Consider the following 23671-nt stretch of genomic DNA (forward strand, 5'->3'; position numbering starts at 1 on the left):
AGCAGCAAGCAGGGTCTCGCGTAGTATATCGACTGAGATGCATCACAATCACGCTAGGCTAGCTAGTAGCATATACAGCAATAATTCCTTGTTCCAGTATTCTATGTTATAAGTAGTTCATCATCTATTGGAACGCTTACTTGGTGTTGGAATGGGGGCTCACGGCCTTTTAGAAAATGAGCCCGAGTCTATCGACTATACTGTTCACGAAGCTTGGAATGAGGCGACCAATGTTTACCTGCTGGTTATCCTGGTTAGCTTCGGCCTGCTCATGTACGCCAGAAAGTGAGTGGCACATTTTTAAATACATATCAATATATTTTTTAAAGCTCGTGGCGTGTTCACTGTAATACTGTACTTTTCAGAATCGGAAGAAATTTTAAATGCTAACGTTTCCTTATGTGACAATTATTACCTACTTTATTTTTTAGATTGTATACAAATGTGGAAGTGAAGGATTTTTAAATCAGAATAACATTCCTGGTTTTAACTTTACACATGACAATCATGCTACTGTCCCCTGCGATGTAAATGATTAATCTGAGTGTTTATAATATCAATAATTAATAAAACCAATATTTGTTTAATGTAATCTCAATTCATTAATTAAATATGGAGGCAAACTTTATACCAAGTGGGAAGGGCGAGCAAATAAACTATAATAAAAAATCGTGCTATAAAGTTACTGTTACATAGTCCAACCCCTGTAAATTTCCTTTTATTGTGATATTCTGGTCAACTGAGCATATTAAGATCTTTGGTCAACTGAGTATATTAAGCTCTTTAATGAATGTAACACAATTTTCTTCAGTGCTGCAACCAAATGTTAATTTTTAATTTTTTTATGTTTTGCAGAAATAAACGGAAGATAATGCGAATCTTCTCCCTGCCTCCCACCGTTGGAAGCAACCCGGAGCCCAACTTCTACGACAGCCTGCAGAAAGTCCGCCTCAGACAACAATTGGAAATGTATTCCATAGGTAGTTACCAAGTTTTTAATTCTCAGTTAAATTGTCTTTCGATATAAAATTTCAGATACGTCCTAACCTAATGCCCTGTACTTGATGTTTTAGCCAGAAAATATGATCAGCAACAGAGCCAAGCAGACAGTGTCCAGCTTTCCATGGAATGAAAAAAAAAAAGGGACAATAACCAAGATTCATCCTTTCAATTGGCCAGCTTTTTCTGTTGCGTGGAGATAAGATGTGGAATGGACATTTTAAAATTAGTGACATGCACTTCTGGGGCTTTAGCATGCAGAGTACTAAACAGTGAGGAAAATGTGGATGTCCTGTCAACTTGTATATTAGATGTGCTTTATATAAAATTTGCTTTATTCAGTCATATTTTGGAATTGAAACCCAAATGTGTTGTTTTCAGTAAAATATTCTTTTTCATTTATTACGCATGACATTGTTTGATCAAGTGAGATGAGAAATGCCCTTCATCAATTTCTTTAATGCATTATCAGCTCCATCAGGATATGTGCAAACAAAGTTTTTAACCAGGACTTAAGCGAGGGTTGGGGGATTAGCCAAAAATATACAAATTTCTCCAGAAAATAAAATAAGCAAAATGTACAAATCCAAATTTAAGCTTGTCAAAGCGATTTGCGAGGGCAGGCTCGAACGTCAGCAGTTGAGAGCGAGCTCGAGTAATGGGACCTCCAATCTCGGAGGAAGAGTTCTTCCGCTTGGCTCTGCAGAGTCCGACGACCTGGTTTGACCTCGGAGTCGGTCTGGTTCACCACCAAACCCACTCCCGCCGTCTGGGTGAAGTAATTCTCCGACCAGTTGGATGTGCCTATGCGTGGAAAAATGTTTTACTAATGTGATCTGCAGGAATGTCTACATTAAAAGTAGAACCAACACTGACCAATATAAAGAACTCTGTCTGTGACCATGTACTTGGCGTGGTTGACTCGGGCAAAGGGGATCTTCATCTGCTCTGCTGTCGAAGGAACTGTGAAAATTTTCTGCGTAAAAACAAAAAAAAAAGTTTCAACTTAACAAGCGATAATTCGAATGTGTGTTGGAAAAAGTAAATCGGTGGATGTTTTCTGTAAGATTTCATTTGACTACACACCACTTCAACGTCACACTTAGTGGAAGGCCGGTTAAGAACCAGCAGTGACTGCAGAAAGGTGAACATGGCGGCGGGCGAGTGCTCCCAGCAGCTGACCAGGAGACGGATTTTCACGCCTCGAGTGCAGGATGCAGCGCGCAGAGCGGAATCGATGGCGGGCCAGAACCTGAGAACAGGACAGCGACAGTGAGACAATCAGTGGTGAACTATTTGTCTGCATCCAGTGCCTATGAAAACCTTTTGTCGATGTATCATTAGATCAACAAATAAGGGTTTTCATAGGAAATGGTTTGTTTGTCCATCACAATGCATTGTATTGTGATGAACAAACAAACTTGGAGATTAATGCCATTTTAACTTAAATAATTAGGTTTACTTTTCAATTTCATGATATTTAACTCGGTTTTGATAGGACGGTAGTTCTGTCACTTGACTATGGCATGGGCAGTCTGGTTTCGATGTGATTTTGAGTGTGGGTGATTGTTTGTTTCATTGTGCCCTGCGATTGGCTGGGATATTAACTCCTTGCCTGCCATTGAAGACTGATGTTCAATTTATTTAAACTGGAAGGATTGCTTTGAAATACATTTCAATGCTACTGATGGCATCCTGTCCATACTGAAAAAGTTTTTCCCAGTCAAAACAGATTGGACGTTCAGCACAGTCAATGGCAGCTTGTGTTAAAAGGTCCATAAAAGGGTTGATAACGAATATTTTCTTATACTGCATTTAAAAAAAATAGAAGGGATTTTTTTTAAAATTGTTTGATAAATATATTTAATAAAGTAAAAAAGGTACTTTTTTTATTTTAAAAAGTGTTTCCCCTAAATTGTTTATTAAAAAAATGCACTTAAAAAAAAAAATCGTGGACTGCATAAATTGTATTTTAATTACATTTCAGTGTGAAACAAAGTCAAGTACAACATTTACTTTTGCATGCCAAAAGGAAATTTCTTTTAAATTGTTTGATATTAAAAAATGAGTATTAATAAAGTAAAAAACAACTTTTTTAAATTAAAATAATTTGAGCGTTTCCACTAATGTTTATTTTAAAAAATGCACCTTTTAAAAAATCTTGGACAACATAAAACGTATTTCAATTACATTTCAGTGTGAAACAAAGTCAAAAGCACACAATTTACTTTTAAATGGTTTGATATTAAAAAATGAATATTTAGTAAAGTAAAAAACTACGCTTTTTAAAAAATAAAATAAAAAAGCACTTTAAAAAAAAATCTTGGAACACATAAATCGAATTTCAATTACATTTCAGTGTGAAACACTCAAAACACACCATTTACTGTTGCGCGCCCCCGCCAAAAGACAAGCTTTGAGTTTGACACCTGTGTCTTAAATTCACCTGAGTGGCTTGGTGAACTCTGACAGCGGAAGGTAGTCCATGACGGAGATGAAAACAAAGTCCCGGGCGTCGTTAATGACGGACAAGATGGTGGCCAGGTCATCCGAGCGTCCTCGCGCCGAGATCTGCGGAGGGGCGCTCTACGCGACACACGAGCCGAGTGGTGACGGATCTTTTGGGAATGAGTTTTAAAGTGATGTTTATACTCACCGATAAATACACTCGGGCGGCGACTCCGTTGATGTTGAGCTGCAGAGGATGCTTGGAGCTGGACAGGGCGGTAAAACGAGCAGGCCAATACAGAGGCAAGGACCCGTTGAGGCTCCAGTACATTTCAAAAATGCGAGCGGCGTCTTGAGCCAGGCAGGTGCAATCCTCCACGGCCACGCCCACTTCCTTCACCTGTGAACGAATGCCACAGATATAATTCCATTTGGACTAGAGCCGCAACTAACGATAACAATTCATTCAACGACTAATCGATTTGTGGGATTAATGACACTTTTTTGCAATTACCTTCACATTATAATAATAGTATAATAGACAATAGGAAATAAGTTGTGTTGCAAGTAAAAATGAAGCCAAAAATATTTTTATTATATTTTTATACAGTGGTACCTCGAGATACGAGCTTAATCCATTCCGGGACTGAGCTCGTATGACAAGATTCTCGTAACTCGAGCGGAAGTTTCCCATTGAAATGAATGGGAAACAAATTAATTTGTTCCAACTCTCTGAAAAAAAACCAAAAACAGGATTTTGGAATGAAAAACATGTTTTATTTCTTATAATTCGCCATATATTGACAAAGTAATAAATAACGAGTGGTTTGATAGTAATAACGTGTTTAATAGGAGTAAAATTAGACACATTTCGCGGAGGGCAGAGACAGCGGCATACACGGAGGCGGGGGGGCTGTTCGGGGGGGGCTTTATCCACGGCAACAATGAACTCGTAAACAAACAAATTTAAATTAACTTGGATAACTATATACAGACACTCAACGTTTAATGTAACTTCAAACAAAACTAAATTCTAAATTTGTTGTAATCTTTTTTACCTTACGTAGTTCTACGGGTTGACACCACCTGGCCGCTCCGCCGAAGTCTTCAAAACGAACGCATCAAGAGTTGTTTGTTTTTGTCTACCCTTCAAAATATTTCGATAATGTCGCATACAAATGTCATCACAATAGGATAACGCACGACCACTTGCCAACGAGAAATAGTCTTTAAAGAACGATCGCGGGAGCATCTTTCCTTAGAAAGAATAACAGGAAATACAATAGTTGAGCTTAACCACGTATTGATTGTGGGTAATGAAGTTTTATTCTGAGAAAGGTTGCCATTGCCTATGGGTGTGTGCACGAGTATACTTCATTACCCAGAAAGCCCTCTTTTTGCCCGCACGTTGTGTGTTTCCTGGTCCTAGGAGGAACTCATCTGAATTAATCATTCCGTGCTCGTAGATATTGTTATACAGGAAAGATATGCAAAAAAAATTTCCATGGCCACCTGGCTTGGTCGCATCACGGGCGAATTATTCGATCGAAATTCCCCCCGTAAGACGAGCATTTTGTATGACGAGGTACCACTGTATTTGTATTGTTCCATGTACGTAAAACATTAAGTGTTTAGTTAAAAAGAGGTTCCAAGTATAAAACTAAATCTCTGGCAAAAATCAAGGTAATTAAAATTTCACAAAGTGCTTCGCGATATTTTTCTCTGTAAGCAAAGTGCTGATATAACAGCTGACGAACAAGTGGCTCTCAAGCCGCATGCGGCTCCCGGCCAAAATGAATGTGGCTCTTTGCATTTTATCCTATTTTGTATATACCGTGGCTCTTTGCCTCGTTTCATGTTTCTCTTATTTTGATTCTCTCTTAAAACACACTCAAATTCAGCAGGGCCCATTAAAAACAAATAATAAATTAGATTTAAAAAATAATTAGTGTTATGGTGTTATATGGTTGTGTTTTTTGTGTGTGTCTATTTGACTCTCAAATATGAAAATGTATGAGCTTTGTGTCTAACTTGTTTGCCACCCATGTAAAATAATATTTGAAGCAATAATCAAAGTTTTTCGCTTTTACCTGAGTCAAAGAGCGCCAGTCCATGTTGGCACTACCTAAGTAAAAGTGCTTCTGGTCAATCACCAATAGCTTGGTGTGCAAGATGCCTCTCGTTAAAGACGTCAGATCCACCTCCCTGATATTGGCACCTGAAAAGTAGCATTTTATTAATTATTGTTAATGAAAATTAAACCATTATGATTTGGGTGAACATATAGTGACAACAACTACATTTGGAAATAATTGGCTGTTTAAAAAAAGCTAATTAATTCATTCACAGCCGTTGATGAACCAGTTTAGATCAAAATGATTAACGAGCAGTTTTTACATTAAAACTAACTTTGGCATATTAACACTCAAACAAGAAAAACCTTACAAATGTTCCAACTGTTCAAACGGCTTTAATGTTAGTTCATAATTGAACTCGTTTGTAACTTGCGGACTGTGTGTGTGTGTGTGTGTGTGTGTGTGTGTGTTTCTACTTTCTGTTGGAGCACTAGGGGGGATTTCGTTATTGCGATAAAAAAATGATAATAACATGATATACCTGCTGCAGCCAATTCTTTCGTGTCTTGAGTCACACTTTGAGGGCCGTTCACGGCAATCTTGAGCTTCACGTGTTTGGAGGGGAGCTGCTTCAATTGCTCAAACACCTTCCTGCCCTAAAAAAAAACACACACACATTCACAACATTGAGAGGAGGGCGGGGCTGACTGTCATGTGATAATGAACCAGTGGATCTATAACACAATGCACTACCACCAGTATAGCTCTATCTAGTGCAAGGGTGTCAGACTCGGGTTGGTTCGTGGGCCACTTTAACGTCAACTTGATTTCACGTGGGCCGGACCATTTTAGATATAATATTTAGATTTTTTTTTATTATAAATGGATTAAAAGAACTGGATTAAAAGCCCCAAATATTCAGTTTTTTATAGATCTAAAACAATGTTGATTTTAGCTTTAATATATTTTTAGATTTTACAAAATGATTTTTGAAATAAAAACACAGAAAAAATGGATTAAAAAATTACAATTATTGATTTAAAAAGGGGGAAAATCAGGAAATTTAATATACTTCTATACTCTTCATTTTAATTTGATCCTAAAACAGAAAGTCGGCACTCATGATTTACTTTCCCGGGCCACACAAAATGATGCGGCGGGCCAGATTTGGCCCCCGGGCCACCACTTTGACACGTGATCTAGTGGATCGATAACACAACCCACCACCATCACTACTACTACTACTACAGCTCTATTTAGTGGATGTATAACACAACCCGGGCGGCCCAGTAGTGCGAGTGGTAAGTGCGTGAGCCTCACATCTCTGGGGTCCAGGGTTCAAATCCAGGTCAGGTCCCACCTTTGTGGAGTTTGCATGATCTCCCCCGGGCCTGTATAGGTTTCCTCTGGGTACTCCGGTTTCCTCCCACATTCCAAAAACATGCATGCTAGGCTGATTGGACACTCTAAATTGCCCCTCGGTATGGGTGTGAGTGTGCATGGTTTTCTGTTTCCTTGTGCCCTGCGATTGGCTGGCAACCATTTCAGGGTGTCCCCTGCCTCTGGGATGGGCTCCAGCACCCCCCGCGACCCTAATGAGGAAGGATAAAGCAGTTCTGAAAATGAGATGAGATAACACAACCCCCTACTACTACTTGATATAATAATTCCTTTTTTTGCAATAAATATTTTTTCCTGTTATTGATGTAGAACTTATTTTTGTACTTATTGCTTTCCCCAATATGGATGTAGTTTTAGGATTTTTCTAAAATTGCTGTATCTTTGTATCATTTTTAATGCTAATGTTTATAAATGTAAAATGAATGTTTTATTCGGAATGGCTGACATTAAATGATCAGGTTTGCATTTGATCTTCTAATCAACCTTTCATTTCCAAATGGATTAAACGCTTATCGCCATTAATGGTTGTAAATGAGTTAAGATGAGATATTCTCGTTTTACCTGAGCATCGTCCGTTTCGGCAAACTCTGAAAGGTTGCTCCGCAGCGACACGTAGAAAGCGGCGATGTTGACCGAGCTGTTGGCCTTGTCCAGAAGCCTGAGCCAGTTGGCTGCTGTACTCTGCTGGGGTGAGGGGCTGGATGGGTACAGACCTTGGGGGATACTCTCTACCAGATGAACTCTATATGTAGACAAGTCCAAATGTTATGATCTTAAACTCACTCACTACCAGCCCACATATGTATTTATGTAGGATTCACTAGTAATGTCCCAAACCACTATACTCAGTATTGATATTGGATCTGACCCAGTAGTTGCATATTTTTGGTCACATTGTGGCAAATCAAACCTCTAGGTGAAAATCTCAATGAACTACCATATTTTCCGCATTATCAGGCACAACTCACTTTTTTTAGACAATTTTCTAAAAACTACGACGAGGACTACTATTGCTACTACTATCATTACTACTACGTCTATAACTACTACTACGACGTCTACAACTACTACTACTATGACATCTATTACTACTACTACTGTGACTACTACTGCTACTACTATGACGTCTATTACTACTACTACTACTATGACATCTATTACTACTACTACTGTGACTACTACTGCTACTACTATGACGTCTATTACTACTACTACTGTGACTACTACTGCTACTACTATGGCGTCTATTACTACTACTATGACTACTACTGCTACTACTATGACGTCTATTACTACTACTACGACGTCTATTACTACTACTACTATGACGTCTATTACTACTACTACTATGACTACTACTGCTACTACTATGACGTCGATTACTACTACTACTATGACGTCTATTACTACTACTACTAGGACATCTATTACTACTACGACTACTACTACTATGATTACAACGGCGTCTATTACTACTACTACTATGAATACTACTGCTACTATGATTACTACTATGTATATTACTACTACTACCATGACTACTACTGCTACTACTATGATTACTACTATGTATATTACTACTACTACGACTACTACCATGACTACTACTACTACTACTGACTACTACTACGACGTCTATTAATACTGCTACTACTATGTCTACTACTACGACGTCTATTAATACTGCTCCTACTACTGACTACTACGACGTCTATTACTACTACTACGACTATTAATACTGCTACTACTATGACTACTACTAGTACTACTACAGCTCTATCTAGTCTTAGTTGATGTATAACACAACCCCCTACAACTACTCCTGCTACTACCACCACAGCTCCGAGTGAATGTATAACATAATTCCAATTTTTTTGCAATAAACATTTTTTCCTGTTATTGATGTAGAACTTATTTTTTGCACTTATTGCTCCCCCCAATATGTAGTTTTAAAAGTCGTATTATAGGTGGATTTTAAAACGATTCGGCTCATAAAAAGCGTGTTAATTTATTAAATTGTCGTCTTATTTTTTGAGTCATTTTCAATCCTAATGTTTATAAATGTAAAATTTGTGTGTTACTTGGAACGGCTGACTTGAAATGATCAGGTTTGAGTTTGATCTTCCAATCACCCTTCCATATCCAAATGGACTAAAGGCTTATTGCCGTTAATGGTTGTAAACAAGTTAAGACAAGATATTCCTGTCGTAAAAAACAACTTGTAAAAAAAGAGAACAATTAAAATTCCCCACCTACAGTCCCTGCTACATTTCTCAGTGATGGGGCGCATGCCCTCCAACCAGTGCAGTTCCATATGAGCAGCGAGCTGGCTGACTGACACGGGAATGCCGAAGCGCCATGCGTGCAGCCCGAGGAGCAACAACGTTGCCGGCAGCAACAGGCGAATGAGGAGACTGCTGCATCCGGATCGCTGCCAACAGAGAGTTAGAAATCCACAACAGCTTAGCTATAAGAATGAAAACCCTCTTGGGAATGTGTTAGCGTTCCTAAGCTATTTCTGAAGGGTGCGGGGAAAAGCTTCAACGATCACAAGACAATTTTGGCCTTGGCTCTGTAAACCTTTGCACAGTAGACTAACATTAAATATAACACAAACCAAAGTAAATCAGTGGGCATTTCCTCATTAAATATAACACAAACCAAAGTAAATCAGTAGGCATTTTCTCAAAGTGACAGACACCTGCATAAATGACCATTTGAAAGACCGATGCAATTTGCTAATTTCTTAGATTAGAAGTGTTTAACCCTAGAATGGTAACCCTCTATTTCAGGGGTTACCTTTCACGCTTCTGAAATGGAGGGTTACCATGGTTACCGGGGGGAAAAATGGGTACCCTTCATTGCACCGTCTTGCTTAGGACCCATTTTTCCCCCGGTAACCATGGTAACCCTCCATTTCAGAAGCGTGAAAGGTAACCCCTGAAATAAAGGGTTACCATTCTAGGGTTAAAACTAAAAAAATAAAATGAACCTACTTACATGGAGGATGGGTGGGAAATCGGTATAGCTTAAAATAGAATTAGCATGGATAAAATGTCAGCCAATGTCAGGTAGACACCTCTCGACTTTTATTTACCCTTTTCTTAACTATTGTGCATCAGAAAATTCTTATTATATTCTTTTGCAATATATTAAATAAGCTGTGTTCTGCTTGTATGCAAATGATAAAAGTGTTGTGTGTGTGCCTTTAAGGCTTTACGATAGATTTCTAAAGGCCGGTCTACTACAAATATCAGTTTGGTGTTCCACCCTAAAATGTTAAGTGCTCCCTACAGTGACAAGACTATAATTTTTAACTTGATATCACTACTCCCCAAAACAGTGGCTTTTTAAATTAACCAAGCGACACTGGCGGTGACAGACAAGTCATCATTTGGCACCATTCTGTTAGCTGAGATTGTCTCATTACCACCAAAGAGCACCAAATTGAAGCATATAATAGCGGCACACTTTTGAAGTGTCCGAGATGTGTATCACTTAATGAGCAGCTGTCATTGGTCGTTTATCCACCCATCGCGATGTCGCGGTTCAAACAAGATTAACTTCCCCTGTGATTTCTATTGCTAAATCTGATTCACCAAATGACAACAGATTTTTTCTGTCATAGCGCCACCGCAAAATCGAGTATCAATACATTTGTGATCAAATATCTGTATCGAAACTTTTCACTACTCTAATGGTCAACCCAGGAAAAAAAATGTGAATGTGTCACTCTTATAAAGGTCAAGCTAAACAGCTAGCAAACTCACTTTTGCTGACTTGGTCAACTGAGCTTCGGCAGGCTGTTCTTCGCTCTTCTCCACTGGATCGGCTGACCCGTCATGAATTTCAGCATCTTCCTTTACAGCCACATTGTCAGCCTCACTGTCTATTTTGCCCGCTTGCTTCTCAATCTTCTTCTTCATCATATCGCCGCAGTCACCCATCGCCAGGTCATCCTCGCTATCCAAGTCCGATAAACCTTTGAGGCTCCTGAACTCGGCCGCGTTGGGGTCTTCACTCTCCCATGGTGCCTTTTCGTTCATGATAGCCTCAGTTTGGATGGCATCGGGAATGCAAGGGAGCTCTTTGAGCATTTTCACATTCTTTATCGTAAAACAAGGCGTCTGTTGCTCTTCTTCCTCAGGTGGATTATGACTGACTAGGTCCGCAAACGGAATGTGACACAAGGAACTGTCAACAGTGGTGTATTGACAAATGTCGTCCTCTTTATCGAGCTTCTCCTCTGCTCTCAGGGCAGGCCTGGGGTTAACGATTAGACCAGATTCCAGTCCCTCAGACCACACTGAGTGTTTGGGGGCACTTCCTGTAGCCATTTCTGTGCCGCTCAACGAGCCGAGGCCCTCAGAACCAATTCTTGGCGTGCGAACTGTTGGCGGGGGGTAAGCTTTTTCACGAGCCTCGGGTAATTTGGATCGTAACGTGTCTGCACTTGAAGGCTGCGCACCCACCGAAGGATCTTTTTTGGAGAAGGGCAGTTCGGGGCTCGCAATGACAGGCCGCTTCAGGATAGTCGGGATGCGGGACGCAAGCTTTGCACTTTTGCGGCTGGTTTCTTCTTTCTCCTCAAATTCTCTTCTGGCAGCCTTATCCCCAAGGCGTTCCAGCAGAATGCTGCAATGCTTCAGACCCTAAAGAAGACACAGAAAATGTGGGGGAGGAACTATGAGAATGCTGCGTTTAGGCTTTTGGAAATCAATATATTGTGTGGCAACCATTTTCGCAATTAAGGGGAATTCTCTTTGGAAAAGGTTCGTAGGGGACGGCTTTACAATGATGTAGAACACGTGTCAAAGTGGCGGTCCGGGGGCCAAATTTGGCCCGCCGCATCATTTTGTGTGGCCCGGGAAAGTAAATCATGAGTGCCGACTTTCTGTTTTAGGATCAAATTAAAATTAAGAGTATAGATGTATATTACATTTCCTGATTTTCCCCCTTTTAAATCAATAATTGTAATTTTTTAATCCATTTTTTTCTGTGTTTTTAGTTCAAAAATCATTTTGTAAAATCTAAAAATATATTTTAAAAAAAGCCCAGATAAACATTGTTTTAGATCTATAAAAAACTGAATATTAAGCGTTTTTAATCCAGTTCTTTTAATCCATTTATAAAAAAAAAATCTAAATATTATATCTAAAATGGTCCGGCTCACATGAGATCTGGTCACCATGAATGTGGCCCGCCAACCAAACTGGGTTTGACACCCCTGATGTAGAACGTCATCCTTTGAATTTTTTTTGTTTTGATGCATGCCATTTCTTTGGTCATTTCATAGTCCATGATTGAGTGTTCAGGATACATATTTAGGCTGAACTTTAGAATATATTGACTAATAGGTGGAAAACTGTCAAACTGAGAATTCCGGAATAGTAAAAATTAGAACAAAGTTTCCCTTTGTCTAAACAAGTAAGAGGAGGATTTTAACACTAAAACTTTCAAAAATTCTGAAATTAATCCATCCAGTTTTGCAAGGTCAATGGTTACTGTCAGACCCTCCCACCTCCACTATTTTAAAAACGTGTTTGTTCTATAGTAAAGCTATTATTTTAGTGACAAAAATTAGACATTTATATCCGAGGCAGGTTTAATTTCAAATAATTATTTTTAATAAGGATTGTCGCATTTTTTGTTTTTTATTCATCATTATTATTATTATGACTGTACATGGGATGTACATCTGTTAAACGTGTGTGAATATTTCAGGCAATATAATTTTAGCAAATATTTCTTTACCTAAATGTTCTTTGCTTAAATTTTCATTTAGGCCCAACAAGTTCACCTTAGTTCATCTCACTCCTTTATTTTAAATGATTCATTGAATGCTTTTAAATTATATATAGACAAGATTACACTTGCTTCACCAATAGACAAGTGATGCAAAACTGGATTGGCAGAGAAAGACAGCTCTATAGTCATACATGTAAACATTCAGGGTGTTTGTCTCATCTCATCTCATTTTCTGAACAGCTTTATCCTCACTAGGGTCGCGGGGAGTGCTGGAGTCTATCCCATCTGACTTCGGGCCAAAGGCGGGCGGGGACACCCTAAATCGGTGGCCAGCCGATCGCAGACGGACAACCATTCATGCTCACCCTCATCCCTAGGGGCAATTTAGAGTGTCCAATCAGCCTACCAGGCATGTTTTTGGAATGTGGGAGGAAACCGGAGTACCCAGAGGAAACCCACGCAGGCCCGGGGAGAACATGCAAACTCCAGACAGGTGGACCGACCGGGATTTGAACCCAGGACTCCCACTGTGAGGCCGACGCGCTAACCACTCACCACCGGGCCGCCCCTACCTTCACATGAAAGTGGTCAAAAAAAGGCTACTTTCTGTTGTCAACACGGAGAACACGCAAACGCCACACAGATGGAGGTGACCTGGATTTGAACCCAGGACCCCAGAGCTGTGAGGCCAACGCGCTAACCACTCCTTTCACCGGGCCGCCTCAGGGTGTTTGTATTCCAGTTAAATGCAACAATACCGTGTCATCGGTCTCTTCTTCCCCATCAGTCTGCGATCTTTCCATCTCTACACTTTGTACAGTGTCAGAGTCGGAGTCCTCTGAATCCTAAGGCAAAAAAACCAAACAAACAAAGGGGTCAGAGGGTCAACAAGACCAAAAACAGATCAAAAAATGAATGCATCGACGATAATTCGCTCAGGCAACGAGTCATCCCAGCCACGTTTAAAAAAAAAACGTGCAAAGAATGAAAGACGTACCATGACGCGGCAACTTGCGCGTGCTTCACAGTCAACAATACAAAGCTGGTGACGATCAGCAAATGCAATTCGTGGATAAATAAGATAAGAAAACCGTTTGTTCCTCCTCCTCCTTTTTTTGCCTTTTAATTTCCGGCAAAATCGGCTAGCGATGCTACCGGGCGGGTCAACGAGGAAATACGTGGCTCATTGTGAAGTCGATTTGGAAGGGAAGCGGAAAACTTGAGTAATTTTACTCACTGCGTACGTTGGTCTCTCCTTCTCCTGTAGGCGGCTGAAGGACTTCCTCCTCACCTCGGATGTTTTTTCTACCGTTTCGCTCTCCTCCTCGTCTGCTGCCTCAGCAAAGTGCATTGATTTTCTGGGTCGCAAAACCATCGGCATTGTTGGAAGCCTAATCTTTAAAAAGATAAAAATAATACGGGGTGCGACGACGAGTGAGGTGAACACACTACAGCTAACGAACTAACCCGTTGACTGAATATATTGCTGTTTTTGACCCGATGAATTGGGGTTCAATCGGTTTAGTTGTCACTTTGTTTCGCAGTGTGTATAACCCACAACTGAAGAAACCGCGAATTCCCGTCATCCCTGATTGGTGATTGGATTCAAAATCATAAACTCCACCTATCACAGGTGACGCACGTGACGTAACCCGGAAATAGCTAAATCACCGATATTTCAAGGAGTTATATTTACCTTTTTATCCACAACAAGGGGTCAAAAGTCACCCGAGGGAGTGTGTATTTTCTATAGCTCTACAATAAATTAATTTCAACATTGAGTATCAAATAACGTGTTTTAATTATTATCTATGATAAATATTTTCTATCTTACTTTTTGAATGAAAATACATTTTCATTCATTACCCCTCAAATACACAACATTGGTCAATGTTCCTTTTTCATTCCTTGTATGGCCAAAAGTTAAAAAGCATCGCAATAAGAAATATTTTTGAAAGCACCACAATTTTTATATTTGCAAATCAAAAACGGGGGGAAATTAAAAGTTTTTGCATTCATAGTCTTTGTTCTTTTCGTTAAAAAAAATAGCGTTTGGCATTACGAAAAACGGAAAAGCGAGATTTTTTTTTCGCGAATTGTATTAAATAACCGTTTAGTTAAAAAAATTTTTTTCAACATCCAGTTTTAATCATAGTCACGTTAACACGCTTTTTATGAGCCGAATCGTTTTAAAATCCGCCTATAATCATGCCAGTTATAATTGCATTTTTGCTGGTGAAAATCACCTTGTTCATCCACTTTCCTAGTCAGAGCACCAGGGTGCTGGAGCACATGTCAGTGGCTACTAAATTTGTTTTCCACTATTAGAGCCTGCCGCATAAGTATCTGATTCAAGATGGCCGCTATGTACTTACGCCGCTGTTTCTACCTTTACAAATCTAGCTTTATTAAAGTGAGATCTACGCTCTGACGTGTGTTGTCGATACCGCTGCTTCCTTTATTGATAAGGTCTGTATTTGATTTACTTCAACGGTTATTTTACATCTGGCAGTTTATGATAGTGAAAGTACAACATAAGTTTCTTGATTTGTTGCGCTATAACCTAAACCAAAAAAACTTCGATCATGGATAGATTAGCTCTTTGAAGTTAGCATGTTGTTTATGACAAATTTTCCAACCTGGTTGTCAACACGTATTTTCAATCTTCATGAATTTAAGATTATTGTGTCATCGTACCACAAGATTTTAATGATTAAAATGAATATTGAAATGAATATACAAACACATCAAAATGCTAACTTGGTCAGTATCATGTAAAGGGGTGATATTTAAATGAAACAACAAGGCAAAAAGAGAAAAAAATTCTTTAAAATGATTTCATGTTTTGGACACATCCATTTTTTTAAAAAGTGACAGCCCCAGGTTCCATAACTTGTTTTGTAACTTGGATCTTTTGTAACTTGAGCAGTATTTTAATGTAAATTCTGTAATCTGTTGGACGGCCCTAAAAAAAACTACCAAGTAAAGCCAATTTTGTATGAAATTTGTGAGAAAATGATAAGAAAATGACTTACTAGTGCATTAAAATGAATAACATGCGTAGAAAAACATATTCTATTCGTGCAGCTGCATAAGTTTAATGAGGAAGCTAACATTAGACAACAGACAAACCACATAAACACGCATCTAAACAACTTCAAATTATGAATTCAAAACAACTTGCAATATCAGTCACGGATGCTTAACGGCGCCCGCTTCATTTCATTCGAAACAGAAATTTTAAACAAAGATTTAACCACAATAAAAAGACGAGCGCATTCTTTTTGCGAGCCAATAGGAGCCCAGTGAAGTGGAGGCATATTATCAAGCAGGACGCAACGCTACCGCCACCATTTCAAAATAAAATTACAGATACAGGAAATGTATTGACATTTTGGATGATTTCGTAACTTGGATCTTGTCTTTCGCATATTACAATAGTAATTTGCATTTCAATGTGTTTGCTAACCTGAAAATGTCGAATGCAGAAGCACGTAGCACGTGTACGTCGAGGCACCACTGTAATTAAAACACAGTTTCAAATTAAATTATTATTCAGCTATACACAAGAGTCCCATTCAAAATCAGCCTATTAACCCATTTCTAACTTGATACAATGGTACCTTGAGATACGAGCTTAATTCGTTCCGGAACTGAGCTTGTATGTCGATTTTACCGTAACTCAAATGAACGTTTCCCATTGAAATGAACTAAAAAACAAATTACAATTGTTTCCAAACCTCTGAAAATAAAAAACCAAAAACAGGATATTTGATTGGAAAAACATTTTTATTTGTTCTAATTCGCCGTCTAGTAACAACGTAACATAACTAGTGGTTTAATAGTACTAAAATGTGTTTAATAGTTCTAAAATTAGACAGATTTTGCAGAGGGGAGAGAGAGAGTGACAGCGAGATGGAGGGGGAACACTTTCTGCATGGCAACGCGCTCGTAACATAACAAACAAATTTAAATTAACTTGGATTACGATGCAGACACACTCAAAAATAAGTTTAATCTAACCTTACACAACTTAATTCTAATTTTGTTTTCAATTTTGATATCTTTCTTCTCCCGGGTTGGCTGTATTTGCCCCGCCTCCACCCTGACTTTCAGATGCAACCTATTGAGAGTTGTTTGCTTTTGTATTCCCTTCAAAATATTCCTAAAATGATGCACACAAATGTCCTCACAATCGGATAACAAACGACCACTTGCCAACTTGCCCGGGAAGTAGTACTCCTCTCGTATTAGCGAATAAGCTCCTCCATTCGCACTGACTAACGGGAGGAAAAACACTGAAAAAAATGCAACGCTCCGCCCAGTGCTCGTAGAGACATTACACGACGGAGTTGCGACCAGAAAGACAGTGCCCATGATGTTCTTATGAGCAGCCTCTTGCGTCCACTTATGCTCACACATCAAAATTTGTCTCGTATCTCAAGATAAATATTAGCCCGAAATTGTACTCGTATCTCAAATTGCTCGTATGTCGGGGCACTCGTATGTCGAGGTACCACTGTATTTTATTTTTCATTTCACATCTTTTTCAAGGTTTTCATTATGAACCATTTGACTTACAGCCAAAGGCTTCACGTGTCCAATACCAACCGTTGTCATGGACCTGTAAAAAGCCGCGCCATGGAAGCTCCAGTCTCAGCCGCCACTGCCCCCAACTCGTCCGCCCCTCTGCCCCTACGACCGGCTCTCCCTCCCTCGGTCAGGCTCGGCTTCACCGTCCTGTACACGGCGCTGTACGGCGGCCTCTTCCTGGTGGTGTACGCCCAGCTCTGGCTTCTCCTTCGCTACAGACACAAGCGATGGAGCTATCAAAGCGTCTTTCTTTTCTTCTCTCTGTTGTGGGCTGCCCTGCGCACCACCCTGTTTTCTTTCTACTTTCGGAACACGCTGGAGGCCAACCGCCTACCTGCGGCTGTCCACTGGCTCTTCTACTGCTTCCCCGTCTGCTTACAGTTTTTCACACTGAGTCACATCAACTTGTATTTCACTCAGGTGAGACGACTATGTGAGGTTTCGCAATCATTTCTGGGATTGACACTTCTTGTTTTTACAGGTGCTACTTAAAGCCAGAGAAACTTTCACCACAGATGCGGATAATCAATTGTGAGTCAATATCTGAACAATTTAACCCTTTGACTGCCCAATGCACGTTTTTCCGCAAATTAAAACAAGTCTCGTGACAGGCCTAACTCGCAAAAATGCTAATGTTTTGAAGCCAGCGCTATGCTACCGACACCCGATAGAAATGAAAAATTATGGATTAATTTTTTTCTTTTTTCTTTTTCAAATTAATAATCAATAATAATATTTTTTTTGTGTTTTCAGATTTTTTTCCCTTTGTTTTTCAAATTAATTTATTGTCTGTGGTCGTTTTTTTGAATTAATTTGTAATTATTCACTTTAAAAACTGAGGTTTCAAAAAATAATTAATTCAAATAAAAAAAACCAAAATCAATTAATTTGTAATTATTCATTTGAAAAACTGAGGTTTCAAAAATTTATTAATTCAAATAACAAACCCAAAAATAAATTAATTTGAAAAATGGCCAGGGCTTTTTATTTTTATTTTTATAGTGAAAGCAATAAGCTTTCGTAGGAATGATCTCAGAAAGCCAAATCTCAGAATATTGCCAAATTTGAATGGCAAATGGTTTCCACAACATCAAAAAATTATGCAAAAGAAGGAAATAGGCACTACAGTAATCCCTCAATTATCGCGTCTTCTCTTATCGTGAATTCACTACTTTGCGATTTTTTTCCTCTATTAATTATATATATATATACAAATTTAAGTTCATAAAAATGTGAAAATCCACGCTGAAACTTGTAAGCAAAAGCCTCTCTTGCTACTAGGACTCAGAAATGGAAGAAAAAAAAAGTTATAATGGGGGTGACCCTACTTTGCGATTTTTCAATTATCGCGGCCATGTCTGGTCTATATTAACCGCAATAATTAAGGGATTACTGTAGTTGTAAAGGCCCAAAGAATTGTATGCCATAAAAGGTGATGTACAGTAATCCCTCCATTATCGCATCTTCACTTATCTCAAATTCACTACTTGGCGATTTTTTTCCTCTTTTAATTAAATATATATAAAAAAGTTATAATGGGGGTGACCCTACTTTGCAACTTTTCGATTATCGCGGCCATGTCTGGTCTACATTAATCGCAATATTTGAGGGATTACTGTATTGGGGAAATGGAAATGAAAATGAATAAGGACAAATAATTGAAAAATAAATCCCAAAAATTCCATGTTAAAAAATATGCAAAATGAATAAAAAGAAAGAAGCCAAAATAAATGTATTTTTAAAAGAGAAAATTTAAATAAAAGAAAAAAGAAAGAAGTAAAAAGAAATGTAATTTTTAAAAGAGAGAAAACAATTTTGGGGAAAATTTAAATAAAAGAAATATTATGAGTAAATAAACTCATTTTCTATACATTTCTTTATATTCAAATATATAGTTTATTTTTTTTTTTTTAATTCAGTTCCTTCTGTATTAATATAAGTAAAATGCAATGCACAAATCCTCCCAGTATTGGGGAGCCAAAGGGTTAAACCTTCGTGGGACAGTTGAGGACAAGATAAAGGCTTGTTTTTGTTTAGGTGCGCGGCTCGCTGTGCGTACGGGACGCTAAACGCCGTCTTTCTCTGCGTCAACGTGGCCTGCGCGGCACTGGCGGACCACGGCGATAGCGAAGGAATGCCGAGCACTTGGAATTTAGTGCTGGTCCGCGTGCTGGTCAACGACTCGCTGTTCATCTTCAATGCCGTGTTGCTAGCCGCTTTGCTGCTGCTGCTGACCCGACACTCTCGCCCGACTGCCTCGCAACTGACCAGAAAGGTGGGGGAGTTTTGTCCTTTGAAAGACAGCGCCCGCAATGATTCGGTGTTCTCGTCGTCGCAGGGGGTGGTCCTGTGTCGCACGGCAGGACTCGGAGCAGCTGTCATCTTCCTCTTTACCAGCCGAGCTTGTTACAATCTCAGCGTCCTTTTTCTGTCTTGGGACCACCACGTTGAATCTTTTGACTTTGACTGGTACAACGTTTCGGATCAGGTACGGCTTTTTTTTTCATTTTACACTGGCATCTCTACTAACAAAATGAATTTGTTCTAGAAGTGGTTTTGTACCTTGGATTTTTCATACGTAGAGACACATTTTACATGGGGATGCTCTCATTCTGGCGGCTCGTCGGTCTCACAGTTCTGAGCTTTAGGGTTCGATTCCTGTTGCGTTTGCATATCATGCTCTCCTCGGCCTAGCGTGGGTTTTCTCCGGGTACTCCAGTATCTTCCCACATCCAAAAAAACATGCAGGGGGTGTCAGACTCGGGTTGGTTCGCGGGCCGCGTTAACGTCAACTCGATTTCATGTGGGCCGGACCATTTTAGATAAAATATTTAGATTTTTTTTATAAATGGATTAAAAGAACTGGATTAAAATCCCTGAATATTCAGTTTTTTATAGATCTAAAACAATGTTTATTTTAGCTTTTTTTATATATTTTTTTAGATTTTACAAAATGATTTTTGAACTAAAAACACAGAAAAAATGGATTAAAAAATGACAATGATTGATTTAAAAGGGGGGAAATCAGGAAATTTAATATACATCTATACTCTTCATTTTAATTTGATCCTAAAACAGAAAGTCGGCACTCATGATTTACTTTCTCGGACCACACAAAATGATGCGGCGGGCCAGATTTGGCCCCCGGGCCGCCACTTTGACAAATGTGCACTAAATTGCAAATCGGTATGAGTGAGAGCGTGAATGGTTGGTTGTCTCCTCGTGCCCTGCGATTGGCTGGCCACCGATTCGGTGTTCAAACTAAGTCAAGATTGAATGAAGGGATCATTGTCTTACTCGCTGGATATGAAATGGAAGAACTAATTTCATCTTGCTCGGTTGTTTGTTTGCTTCCCAGGCTGACCTGCGCAATGACCTTGGTGACAGGGGCTACCTGGCTTTCGGCGCCATTCTCTTCATTTGGGAGCTGCTTCCAAGCACTCTTCTCATCGTCATCTTCAGAGTTCGCCGGCCAAGTCAAGAAGTAGTGCAACAGTCTGCGTGAAACATTTGCCAACTCTTGCCATTTTCACATTTCCGTGTCCTCCTGGCAGGCCAACAACCTGACCACCAACGACAGGGTCCTCCCTCGACCTTTGTTCTTCGACGATCCTCAAGGCAGTAATGAGGAAGCAGCTGTTCCGTGGACTTCTACGTACCAACCTCAATCAAGGTCAGCAAAGCGGCCTTTTCCTTAATACTATCCGTTGATTTCACATTTGTCCGTTCTTTTTGTTAGCTGGTACGCAGCAGAGACCACTCCTCTCCTGTTTGCCAATAACCCTCCAAACCAGAATCACCAACACCACACTTTTTACTCTACCCCACAAAACTGAGGGCAAAAACGTGGGGGACGGACTGTGAAAAACAAAAACCAGCTTACCAGCCAATACATTTTGCACTGAAAAGCCTCAGGGATTGTCAACAAAGTTATGCATACGTTCTAGTGCAGTGTTTCCCAACCAGGTGTGCTGCGGCACACTGGGGTGCCGTGAGCAATGGTCAGGTTGCCGCGGGAAATTGCAAGAAGTCATACAATGTAATATTCACAGGGAAAAAATAATATGAATATAACGAGATTAAAACTGAACTAATACAAGGTTAAAATCAAAACGTGAAATTATAGATTATACTATTACAAGATTCAAATTGTGAAAGTCGTTTTGTTGCTTATTTTTCTCTAACATGACCCGAAAGTTGTTTTCTTTCTGGTGCATCAACGTAAAGTCTGTGTGAGCAATTTTTTTGCGTGATATTAGGAGATTTAAGTCATATTTGGAGATTAGTCATGAAATTATGCGATTCAAAACATGACATTAATTATTCTTGCGTCACTCGAACCGTTCAGGGTCTGCCGACATCAACTTTTGGTGACATTAGGTCATTGTGAAAAATTAGATTTTGGAGGTTTATTTGATTCCTGCTGATGAAACTTTGATGAGATTGACTTTTGTTAATATAGGCGACAATTTTAAATGAAAAGATTTTCAGATGGCATTGTCCCTTCAGATTTTTTTAATGCAAAAAGAGTGCCGCAGCTCAAAAAAAGGTTGGGAAACACTGTTTTAGTGGTTGGAACAATTACATTGGAAAATATGACTGTTGTCGTTCAAAGGGAATTTGTGGTAGACAATCGCCAAGAACATGAATGTTGGTTTAGGTGCATTTTGTCACTTTGTTAACAGACAAGCACTTCCTCGAAAAGCTTCATTTGCATTCCTTTTTTTATTCGAATGTATTTAGGAGTGGGCTGAAACAGGGGGAAAATATATCACTGCTCCAAGTGAACCGGAAGCTTTTCATCCCACTTTACCGTTGTGATCATTCATATTGGAACTTTTTTTAAAAAAGTTATTGCATTAAGAGTTTGGTTGACAACTATAGAAAGCAATTGTGACAATCACATTTACTGTGTAAACAAACTTTTGCTGGTGCTGCCAGTTAAGTGTAAATCCATTCTCATCTTTTTTGAAAAATTGGAATGAATTTCAAGCCCAGCCTGCAAGAAAATGTCACACAGTTTATTCTCCTTTATGTACAGATCATCCTAATAAACCCTTTATACATTATGTACATATTCAAATAAATCTGTCACAGCACCGGAACACAGCGCTGTTTCGTAAAGGGAAGAAAATGTTACCGAATGTTTTTTTTTTTTTTTCGATCTGAGGACTTCACTGTGCAAGTGAGAAACTTTCTATTGAAGCCGGCTGATTAAAGAATCTAAGAATTAACGTGCAGGCACCGTCAAAGACAGCCAAACTACCAAATACTAATCCAAAGCGAGACACTCGTTCCCTAAACCGTCGGAGTTCCTTTTGACTCACCGCGATTGTTTAGTGTTGGGAGGAAAAAAACATGCTGCACTTTTGACATAGGAGTGAAAAAGGTCCCTGCAGTTTTGAGTTCATCTCGAATTTCAGGTTAAACAAATCACGGCCGAGAGCTGAAGTCGGCTTCTGCGTGGGCTCAATCGTCGGCGGGCGGAAGAGGCGACGTTTCCAACTTCCGAAGCCGCAGCCGCCTCAGTTCGGCGGTGCTGGGCTCGCTGGGCTCGCCGTCCTCGTCCTCCAATTCGCAGTCTGTCTTGTCTCTGCTCTCGCTCTCCCAAGCGCCGGAAGTAGAAGCGGCGCAGTCGTCTGTCTGGACCGGACTTTGACTCGCTAGGTGACAAGGAAACACGTGAACTTGATTGAAATAAGCTTGGGGAGTTCGTGGGTGTCGGAGGTTCTTACCGCTGAGGTGGGAGGAGGCTTTCCCCTGACTCGGTTCGGCCGTGCTCGGGCTGGCGGTGGGGAATGAGGCCAAAGGGTTCGACCCGCCGGCTTCTGCTGTGCTGACGTCAGACCTCGGAGGGCTGCGGGAGAACAACACGTCTTAACCTTTGAGTTTACGTTTAACACGTATACACAAAAAAACTGAAGGAAAAAAAATAAAAAACATTGGAAAATACAATCCAAAATTTGGAAATATTTCAGAAATTTATTTAAAAGACAAAAATATAGGCAAATAATTTAAATCTGAATTAAAAAAAAGTAGAAATTGAAAAATAATTATTTAGCTAAAGAATCTTTGAAAAAAAACCTGCCTATTTTTAATCTACATTTACCTACTCAGTATTTTAAAAATCTATTTAATTTTAGGATTTGCAACTTTTAGCTTTATTTTTCAATTGAACTGAATTTTCTATGCTCATTTTTTTCTTGAATTTCATTCATAGACGTCAAAATACATTTTGTTTAGCATATCGGTTCCTCTTTTCTGTATTTTGAAATAAATGACCGTATCGGCTGCATTGTCTGTTATGGCGTTTCATCTGACAAATATGGCGTATATGCGAGAAAATACGGTATCTGTTCTTTCGTTTTGGATTTCACCAAATAAAACTCCCCCCAAAATGAGTTTTT

General features: G+C 39.4%; 4 protein-coding genes across 8 annotated transcripts in view; 2 read left to right on the plus strand and 2 right to left on the minus strand.

Moving 5' to 3' along the window:
- LOC144082095 (small integral membrane protein 19) lies at positions 1 to 1899 on the plus strand. The gene is made up of 3 exons (XM_077608937.1): positions 1 to 285; positions 856 to 980; positions 1074 to 1899. Exons 1-3 carry the CDS (start codon positions 152 to 154, stop codon positions 1130 to 1132), a joined length of 318 nt encoding a protein of 105 aa, XP_077465063.1. The 5' UTR covers positions 1 to 151; the 3' UTR covers positions 1133 to 1899.
- Positions 1439 to 16155, minus strand: LOC144082092 (5'-3' exonuclease PLD3-like). 4 transcript variants are annotated; one of them, XM_077608932.1, is made up of 13 exons: positions 16141 to 16155; positions 13909 to 14067; positions 13430 to 13516; positions 10694 to 11575; positions 9176 to 9354; positions 7485 to 7665; positions 6064 to 6178; positions 5538 to 5665; positions 3656 to 3847; positions 3446 to 3585; positions 2086 to 2251; positions 1876 to 1975; positions 1439 to 1803 (listed from the first exon to the last, which is right to left on the minus strand). In XM_077608932.1, the coding sequence occupies exons 2-13, from the start codon at positions 14050 to 14052 to the stop codon at positions 1601 to 1603; spliced, it is 2517 nt and encodes an 838-aa protein (XP_077465058.1). In that variant the 5' UTR covers positions 14053 to 14067; positions 16141 to 16155; the 3' UTR covers positions 1439 to 1600. The 4 variants fall into 4 exon arrangements, with proteins under 4 accessions (XP_077465058.1, XP_077465055.1, XP_077465057.1 ...); XM_077608929.1 differs by lacking the exon at positions 16141 to 16155 and adding an exon at positions 14139 to 14263 and having other exon boundaries at positions 13909 to 14062; XM_077608931.1 differs by lacking the exon at positions 16141 to 16155 and adding an exon at positions 14139 to 14263.
- On the plus strand, positions 15064 to 23665 carry LOC144082094 (integral membrane protein GPR137-like). Its single transcript, XM_077608936.1, has 8 exons — positions 15064 to 15140; positions 17255 to 17684; positions 17746 to 17795; positions 19302 to 19539; positions 19603 to 19752; positions 20623 to 20748; positions 20819 to 20937; positions 21004 to 23665. Exons 2-8 carry the CDS (start codon positions 17313 to 17315, stop codon positions 21098 to 21100), a joined length of 1152 nt encoding a protein of 383 aa, XP_077465062.1. The 5' UTR covers positions 15064 to 15140; positions 17255 to 17312; the 3' UTR covers positions 21101 to 23665.
- The window catches only part of LOC144082093 (E3 ubiquitin-protein ligase synoviolin-like), a 9313-nt gene continuing 7906 nt past the window's right edge, over positions 22265 to 23671 (minus strand). For both annotated transcript variants that reach the window (XM_077608935.1, XM_077608934.1), the window contains exons 15-16: positions 23000 to 23121; positions 22265 to 22927 (exon numbers count right to left, since the gene is read on the minus strand). In XM_077608935.1, the coding sequence (XP_077465061.1) occupies positions 22734 to 22927; positions 23000 to 23121 (316 nt within the window). In that variant the 3' untranslated portion in view covers positions 22265 to 22733. The remainder of the gene's footprint in view (positions 22928 to 22999; positions 23122 to 23671) is intronic.

Source organism: Stigmatopora argus, chromosome 9 (assembly GCF_051989625.1).
Source record: "Stigmatopora argus isolate UIUO_Sarg chromosome 9, RoL_Sarg_1.0, whole genome shotgun sequence".
Classification (NCBI taxonomy): domain Eukaryota; kingdom Metazoa; phylum Chordata; class Actinopteri; order Syngnathiformes; family Syngnathidae; genus Stigmatopora; species Stigmatopora argus.